Raw genomic sequence first — 9142 nt, forward strand, 5'->3', positions numbered from 1 at the left:
CCACTAGCCAGCCCCCAGCCAGCCATTATATCCCATTATATTCCACTAGCCAGCCCCCAGCCAGCCATTATATCCCATTATTATTGGTATTTTTTAAAACCGATTCGGTCTTAAAACCAATTCGGTCTTAAAATCATTTTCGGCTTAATTGGGTTAACTATGACAAATTTTAAGGATTTTGAAATGTCATACCATTTTGGAAATCATTTAACTTGGTTTTGACGAAATTTTAAAGATTTTTTAGAAATTTTTAGTTTTTTTTATGGTCAAATATTAAGAAAAAGGTAAAAAATTCTCCGTCTTTTTTACAGGTTTCGTCAGCTCCATCTGAATTTTTTTTTCAAACTCATCACTGCACTTAAAATAATATTTTGACAATTTAGAAATGGCCTTGAAAATGTTTTACCAAATGTGTTAGTTAACGGCCAAAAAATCCATAAGTTTAAACCGCTTTTGGTGCAATTTTCTCCTTAACTCCTTTTGCTTGGCCAAATGATGCAACCTATAAAAAAATTGTCTCTCATAAAAAGATGCTGTATTACCTATTTGTACTACAGGGCTGTGTTGAACCATGTTGCTGGAAAGGAGAAGAAGAGAACTAAGAAAAGAAAATCAAGAGGAACTGAAACACCAGCTCAGGACGAGCTTAGGGACGAAGAAAGGGATAGGAAGAGAGAGAGAAAACATAAGAAACATGATAAGGTTGGTTGTTTATCAGGATAGTTTATCCAGTTTTCTACCTGGAACAAAGAAAATACTCCTGGAGATCCTAGATAGGTTCTTTGAGAGGTTGGATTGGTTATAAAAAAAGATAAATATGTTATAATGAAGATTATCTCGTTTAAATTAAAAGAAAACTAATTGTTTGATATAGGAGAGTGAGGAACGCCGGAAGAAGAAGAAGGAGAAGAAAAAGAAGAAGTACAAGGACGAGAAGGATATGTGACAAATAGAAGTAGAATATAGTTCGTAAACATGTCGTGGTAGGAGATGCAACAAACGCGCCAATATTTGAGAGTGTAAAAATGCACCAATATAGAGTTTAAAAATGCGCCAATGGAATTTTTAGATTTGATTGTTACAGTTAAATGGAAAATCGTACAACCTGTTATTACAGTGTGAATATAACGATAATTGCCTTACAACAATATTTAACTTCTTCACTGTATTAGTCTCAATTTTAACATTTAAGTACTTTCGTACTAATTACACTTAAACGTTTGTCACTATTTAATCTAATTTTTTTTTTCTGAATATTTAACCCCTTTATTCCGACATGTAATCAATTTATAACGTACATAATACTGCTGTACGTTTTACACTGGGCATGTACGTACGCATTAACCCCAAATAATGGAATTTTAAGAAAATTAATAATAAAAAATTATCTACCTGATTTTTGTGTTGATTAAACTTTTTATTTGTTTTCTTCAGAAAATGAAATGATTTTTTGGATATTTCTGCTCTGGGCGCTGCAGCCGACTCATGCGAACCTTAACCTTTTTCTCTCCCAGGTAATTTGATTTCTCTCTAATTCAGAGTCGGACTAATTTGAATTGGTTATAAATGAGCTTAACTTATTCTCTGTGCGGGGATATAGCCATCTATTTTTAATCAACACTTACGGAACTGCACCAGTGAGAACTAGTGTTATCTCCTCGCAAGGAGAATAGTGAGAACTTTTTAATGTTATAGAGCTAATTAGTAATTTTGAATTCTTTAGAAAACTTTTAATAAAAATTAATATTAAAAAAGTAATCCATGAATTTGTTATAAAATATTACTAGAGATATCTAGTATGATTTTACCACAAAAGATCCACATAAGTACTTTCTGGAGGGAAGCATAAGTTCAGATCTTATTATTTTATATTTTTAATATTTGTTTTTAAGGGAGAAGTAAAGAGGTTGCTAGGACTGGAAAATGAACTTTATTATATTCGTGAGGGTAATATAAACCAGGTGAGTGGATCAGAGGTTCGGTTTACAGGGTGAACTTAAAGGGACTGTTAGGTGAGCTTCCATTTATAGAGAGGCATGTCCAATTCACAACGGTTCCCTTTAAAACTTTGTCCGGACAACGACGAAGTAGTTACCCTCATTTGTTGAAGAATTTCTACGAAATCCTTCATCAAATAAAAGTTTTAAAGGTATTGATTTTATTCGGACATGCCACTATTGACATTACGCGTACAATCCCTTTAAATTGACAAGATTATGCCTAAAGATTTCTTAGTCACTTACCTTTTTATTTGAGTGATAAATGTTTTCAGATTCATTTTTATTTTATTTATTTATTCATCCCTTCGTCCATCTTTTTTAGTATTTGACTGATTATTTCATAGATTTCTGCCAATTATTACCCTTCTGTCAACTTTCCAAGCCATGTAGATTTTAGGCAATTGATGAATACGTTAAAGCACTAAATAGTAAATATTGATTGAATGATTCATGTTTCAGTATGCTATTGGTTCTGTGATCCAAATACTAAGTCATGTTGGTTGGTTGGTTGGTTGATGATTGATTTATTGATTGATTGATTGATTGATTGATTGATTGATTGATTGATTGATTGATTGATTGATTGATTGATTGATTAATTAATTGATATTTCAGTATGCCATTGGTTTTGTGATCCCACTTCCAAGTCATGTTGATGTTCTTCATTTCACTTGGTTTCAGTCTTCCCCTCTCCTTCCACTTAACTACAAGGTAGCACATCTTTTTTTTAGTTTTAAAGGGACTGTCAGCGTAATTTGAAGTAACCTTCAATTCAAATCTTTATCTAAACAACAGTTTGAAAAATACCGTTATAAATCTATTTTAACTTTTGAAATGGAGGCTCACTCTTAATTACGCCGGAGGATAATTTCTCCATTACTTAGCTAAGTTTTGCTAGTTCAGATAAAAGTATACTTTTTTAGAGTTAATATCTCTATTATTTAGTTGAGTTCAGATGCAAGTATACTCTACTAGAGTTAATATCTGTATTATTTAGTTGAGTTCAGATACAAGTTTATACTCTACTAGAGTTAATATCTGTATTATTTAGTTGAGTTTTGCTAGTTCAGATACAAGTATTCTCACCCAACCAAGGGTTAATATCTCGAATTCTGGAAGTGTTCCAAGTCAACCCCAGGTAACTTAACTAAGGATAAAATAAAAGATGTATATATTTCAAGAATGAATATAGTCTATATACATTTCAATGATAAATATTGATAGATATATCTCCAGGATGAATGTATTGAAATATTAACTTTAGATTCTGGTAGCAAGGGCTTTAGGGCGTCGACTACTTCCACTTGGGCATAACAGTATCATTGCTCGTGTCATGCTAACTCTGTAACCCAAGTACTCCTAAAGGAGGCGGAGGGTTGCCGGGATGGGTNCCCCCTCACCGATAAAAAGAAAAGGACTTTTGAAGATTTGAACTTTTTTATATATGTTAATTTATTTATTTATCTTTTTACTTGCCTATCTACTGCTAACCTGCCTCACTAACACTAGCAAAAGAAGGGTATACATATTTAATAACCCTTGCTACTCAATATTTGAACTGTTTTTTTATTTGTTTTAAAAAAATTATTTTAATGTTTATTTATAAATTTTAAATTTTTTTCATTATCTACCTACCTACTTGCCTATCACTACTAACCTACTTAGGTATGGGGTGTATCAGTACTGTGTACTGGAGTGAAAGCTGGTGAAGTTGTAATTACAGTAGACTTAATCCTGAACAGGTTCATTATTCATAATGAAAATTTCCCAAAAATATGTAGGAAAATCTGCGAAATAATAATAACCCGTTTTGCCAAAATAAATTTGCCTCCAAATAAAATAGGGACTATGAAATTCAGTCTAATGAATACATGTTTTTTTTTCTAGTACAAAAAGTAGAGAAAAAAATCTGTTTTTCATGTTTATTTATTTTAGGATGGATATAAATAAACTTACAAACACAACTCTACTAAGGTAATAGATTTTATAAAAAAAAAACTTCAAAGACATACAAAGTGCATGACCCTTAAAAAAGAAAAATTAGTGATTTTAATGTTTTAGAAAGATTTTAATGTATTTTTTGTAAAATTTCATAAATGTTTTTTTTAATTTTTTTTAATCAGAGGGGAAAGAGTGAAGTACTATAAAAAATTGTTAATAACTTAGAGGGACAGACCGGCTATGTAAGGTAGTTGAACTGAGTATGCAGTGTTGTGGACAAATTCTTTAGGATTCATTTGTCTGTCCCTTTAAAGTTAATTTTATTTAACGTATTTTTTGGAATGATTTGAAAATTATTATTTTAAAATCAAAATATTTATATTTTTAGTTTTAAGCGTAAGAAGGTTTGTTCAATCTTCGATCTGAGCGTGAAAGAGGAAAAGGGAATTAGAAAGGAACTCAATATTCTCAATTATTCACTCATCTACCCTCCCTCGCAAACTTGTTATCACATGATGTTTCCTTTACTATTTATTTTTTATAACTATAGTTTTTTTACTCACCTTTTTTTTATTGTCTTCTTGTATCTAATTTTTAACACTTTTAAACTGTTTTTCAGTATTTCAGTATTTCAACAGAACGTGTGTTTTAGTTTGAGTGTTTCAGCTAAAAACTGACTTCTGTGTTTCATAAGAACCACTTACAGACAAATAAATCGCATTTTTATCCTAATTATTTAAGTTAGAAATCCGTGAGCCGCTTTCAAGAAAAATCAACATCTCAAATTATAGCTATTTTAAGGAAAAGAGAAATTTTACGTTTTATGTTATGTTTATGTTACTTAAACAATTCTTTGCAGATTTGATTTCTTGGCCCATGATGAGAATATTTAACTGTAGGTCCCTGCCTATGTGATATTCTTTAGTGCCATAGGTGGCTGTGTTCTGTTTATCGTAATCATTATAACAATCGTTATAACCAGATGGATTCAAGACTCAAGATATAACAAGTACGCCACAGTCTCAGTTCAACCCCAGAACAATCTCACAACACAGACCTCAGTGTCTCAAACTATTCTCAACAGATCTGGTGGAAGTCATGCTAGTTATACCCATCCTAGTGGGCAAAATTTGCCCATGCTGCCAGGGTTACCGTCATACGAGAGGGAGGAACGGATGTCGATAACAATTAACCAAGGACATCTGATGCAAGGTCAGGGTTATATACATTTTGTTGAAACCCCCCAGCTCCGTTAACCCTCCGCCCCCTTCAAAAATCAGTACTCTTCAAACTTTAGTAGGATATCCTAATTTGTCTGTGTGAAAATTGATTATTATCAATTGTGGGTTTCATGCGGATTTTTTCTCATCGTCTTCAGGGAAAACTTTATCGGAATCCTTCCTTATTGATACACAGAAAAAGGTTTAAAATGTACCGTTGTGAATTGAACCTGCCACTCAATTATAGATGGATACATTTTTTGGCTTGCCTCGTCTGTTAATTTTTTTGTTTTCCTCTCAAATCTTCAAAACTTTTTTTTCTAAAGGGGGGGGGGTAATTCTTTAAAATATATACCCCTGCTGTTGAAGGTTCTCCTAGATTAGGCGCCTACAGTCTACAAGGGACTGGGGTTCTTTATAAATCTGCTCTACAAGGGAACCCTGAGGAACTGTTTACTAGTGATGTGGATTCAAGGATACCGGAGACAAGGGGTAGAAGAACTGGACCCCTGGTCCCTATAGAGGAGATAGCTGTAGACAGGCTTTCATTGACTTTAGGGGATCTCCTTCAGGAGGGGACCTTTGGAAGGATATATCAGGTATTAATCCCTTGGCCCTTGGGGATACTCTTCAGGAGTGGGCCTTTGTTAGGATATATCAGGTATTAATCCCTTGGCCCTTGGGGATACTCTTCAGGAGTGGGCCTTTGGTAGGATATATCAGGTATTCATCCCTTGGCCCTTGGGAATACTTTTCAGGACTGGGCCTTTGGCAGGATATATCAGGTAGCCCTTGGTTATAGTTTTTAGGAGGGAATTTTTGGCAGGACCTGTCAGGCATAGTATTCAATTCATCCCTTGGCCCTTGGGAACCTTTGGCAGGATATATCAGGTATAGTATTCACCCCCTTGGCCCTTGGGGATACTCTTCATTAGGGGACCTTTGGTAGAATATATCGGTAGAATATTAATATTCAGGATATATCATGTATCAATAAGCCCTTGGAGATCTCTTAGAAGGGTGAAGCCCTTGGAGATCTCTTAGAAGGGTATACAATTAGTTTTATCCCAAAGTGGAACAGTCTGGTTATACATAAATTGTTAAATCTCTATTTTTGCTTTATACTTACAAAGAAAAATGGAAACGAAACAAAAAAAACTCATCAGTCAGATTTGTTTTTACACTGTTTTTTTAAATTCACAAACAGTCCCTTTAAATGAGAAACTAAAAGGTGTGTGTTTCTAGGGTCGGCTAGACATTGATTGTGATTCTGAAGATGTGATTGTGAAAACAGTTGTAATGGGTTCAAGCACTCATCAAGCAAATAAACTAGTTGCTGAGGGTGGTAGCTTGTATGGTATAAACCACAAGCATGTATTGACCCTCCTGGCTACTACCTATGATGGCAGCTCCCCAATGATGATCTACTCTTACTGTTCTCCAGGAACCGAATTTAATTCCCTTGAAAGAGGTCACTAAACTACCTTTAGCCAGTTCAACCTTGAATCATTTATTCAAAGTTTTATATTTTGAACAACCCTAATGTTAATTTCCTGACAATTTCAACCAATCAGAGGGTTTCAATTATTGGTTTTATCGATCTATTGGCTGTAACAGAACCACTGCACATTAGGATTGTTCAGAATTTTAAAACTTCAAGTTGAATCAGCCATAATAGATATATGGTTGAACCCTATCTAGATAGTTCAACTACTTCCCACATTTCATTAAATACGGTGACAGGGAATCTTAAACGTTGGCTTTCTTCCTCCCACCAGCCAGTCAACACACACCAAGCAGTTTGCTTTGGGTTACAGATACTCACTGCTTTAAAGCATTTGCATAAGAGACATATTATTCATAGGTCAGCATTAGAGTTATCGTTATTATTTTATTAAATAACTATTTATTTTTTGATAAATTATTTGATTAATTGATTTTTTATTTATTAAATCTATACAATAAAACAAAACATTCGTATATATATATGTTGCCTATAGCCGGCCAAACGGCTGGACCGATTGGGCTGAATTTTTTTTGTGGACACTAAGGGGTGGCCGGGGTGTGTTCTTCAACATTATTTTCCACGGGCAACGCCGGGCCCTTCAGCTAATATTAATTTAATATGGAATGACATGTCCTATTCAATCTAAACCTTTAAAAGCTTTGTTTGACCTAGAATGGTATATCCATTAAACATTAATAATTTTCAATTGTGGTTTTTTTACAAAGTTTACTTAGCATTTTTGCTTCGGAAAGATCTTAGGAATAATCAGAATTATACACTTTTCAAGATAGAAAAACAAGGAGTCTTAACCTAATCTGAATGTAAAAATATCAGATTCGGGTTTAATAATACCTATATCTCTAGGGATGTATCTGCTAGAAACTGTTATCTCTCAACCCTCCATGATTGTAAAATTATCAGATTCTGGTTTAATAATACCTATATCTCTAGGGATGTTTCTGCTAGAAACTGTTATCTCTCAACCCCCTGAATGTAAAATTATCAGATTCTGGTTTAATAATACCTATATCTTTAGGGATGTATCTGCTAGAAACTGTTATCTCTCAACCCCCCTGATTGTAAAAATATCAGATTCTGGTTTAATAATATTTCTATCTCTAGGGATGTCCCAGCTAGAAACTGTTCTCTCTCAACCCCCTGAATGTAAAAATATCAGATTCTGGTTTAATAATATTTCTATCTCATGGGATGTATCTGCTAGAAACTGTTATCTCTCAACCCCCTGAATGTAAAAATATCAGATTCTGGTTTAATAATACCTATATCTCTAGAAACTGTTATCTCTCAACCCCCCTGATTGTAAAAATATCAGATTCTGGTTTAATAATATTTATATCTCTAGGGATGTATCTGCTAGAAACTGTTATCTCTCAACCCCCCTGATTGTAAAATTATCAGATTCTGGTTTAATAATATTTCTATCTCAAGGGATGTATCTGCTAGAAACTGTTATCTCTCAACCCCCTGAATGTAAAAATATCAGATTCTGGTTTAATAATACCTATATCTTTAGGGATGTATCTGCTAGAAACTGTTATCTCTCAACCCTCCATGATTGTAAAATTATCAGATTCTGGTTTAATAATACCTATATCTCTAGGGATGTATCTGCTAGAAACTGTTATCTCTCAACCCTCCATGATTGTAAAATTATCAGATTCTGGTTTAATAATACCTATATCTTTAGGGATGTTGCTGCTAGAAACTGTTATCTCTCAACCCTCCATGATTGTAAAATTATCAGATTCTGGTTTAATAATGCCTATATCTCTAGGGATGTTGCTGCTAGAAACTGTTATCTCTCAACCCTCCATGATTGTAAAATTATCAGATTCTGGTTTAATAATACCTATATCTCTAGGGATGTTGCTGCTAGACTCAACCCTCCATGATTGTAAAATTATCAGATTCTGGTTTAATAATACCTATATCTCTAGGGATGTTGCTGCTAGAAACTGTTATCTCTCAACCCCCTGAATGTAAAAATATCAGATTCTGGTTTAATAATGCCTATATCTCTAGGGATGTATCTGCTAGAAACTGTTATCTCTCAACCCCGCTGAATGTAAAATTATCGGATTCTGCGTTAAGTAGAGATCTATTTCCAAATGACTACCATTGCCTGGGGGACAACGAGAACAGACCGGTAAATATTTTTAGCATTGCGCCCACCGCCTTTGACCGAAATTATCGACCTGTTATTCCCGCAACTGCCTTTGACCCTGTTATTCCCGCAACATACAGTTGGATGTAAAGTTTCTTTACCTTTGGGAAAATTAAGTAAAATAACATCTTGTTTTGCTCTGGTGTCACCAATCCTTGATAAAGTACAGGCCCCAATCCCATAGCTTTCCTGTATAGTAGTTGAAAATAATTAATAACCTAGGCTGATCATGCGTTAACAAACTAGTTTCGAAAATTTTAAAAGAAAATTAATAGGGNNNNGTCTAGAT

At 33.9% G+C, this 9142-nt stretch overlaps 2 protein-coding genes across 2 annotated transcripts in view; both read left to right on the top strand.

Annotated features, from left to right (window-relative positions):
- Positions 1 to 1396, top strand: part of LOC111717153 (mediator of RNA polymerase II transcription subunit 19) — an 8502-nt gene extending 7106 nt beyond the window's left edge. The window contains exons 9-10 of the mRNA XM_023492663.1: positions 558 to 702; positions 875 to 1396. Of these exons, the coding sequence (XP_023348431.1) occupies positions 558 to 702; positions 875 to 946 (217 nt within the window). The 3' untranslated portion in view covers positions 947 to 1396. The remainder of the gene's footprint in view (positions 1 to 557; positions 703 to 874) is intronic.
- Positions 1397 to 1431: 35 nt separating this feature from the next.
- LOC111717151 (tyrosine-protein kinase Dnt) lies at positions 1432 to 8581 on the top strand. The gene is made up of 12 exons (XM_023492661.1): positions 1432 to 1514; positions 1893 to 1961; positions 2616 to 2711; positions 3052 to 3138; positions 3666 to 3742; positions 3936 to 3974; positions 4330 to 4384; positions 4841 to 5153; positions 5531 to 5760; positions 6407 to 6605; positions 6905 to 7025; positions 8377 to 8581. The coding sequence occupies exons 1-12, from the start codon at positions 1443 to 1445 to the stop codon at positions 8579 to 8581; spliced, it is 1563 nt and encodes a 520-aa protein (XP_023348429.1). The 5' UTR covers positions 1432 to 1442.
- The last annotated feature ends 561 nt before the right edge of the window (positions 8582 to 9142 follow it).

The sequence above is a fragment of the Eurytemora carolleeae genome, unplaced genomic scaffold (assembly GCF_000591075.1).
Source record: "Eurytemora carolleeae unplaced genomic scaffold, Eaff_2.0 scaffold1288, whole genome shotgun sequence".
Taxonomy (NCBI): Eukaryota; Metazoa; Arthropoda; class Copepoda; order Calanoida; family Temoridae; genus Eurytemora; species Eurytemora carolleeae.

What these genes read in the sequence shown, in the direction of transcription:
- LOC111717151 (XM_023492661.1), top strand. Translation starts at nt 1,443, where the DNA reads ATGATTTTTTGGATATTTCTGCTCTGGGCGCTGCAGCCGACTCATGCG. An exon ending in TTAACCTTTTTCTCTCCCAG is followed by an intron (nt 1,515 to 1,892) that starts GTAATTTGATTT and finishes TTTGTTTTTAAG; the next exon opens with GGAGAAGTAAAGAGGTTGCT. An exon ending in ACAAACACAACTCTACTAAG is followed by an intron (nt 3,975 to 4,329) that starts GTAATAGATTTT and finishes TTATATTTTTAG; the next exon opens with TTTTAAGCGTAAGAAGGTTT.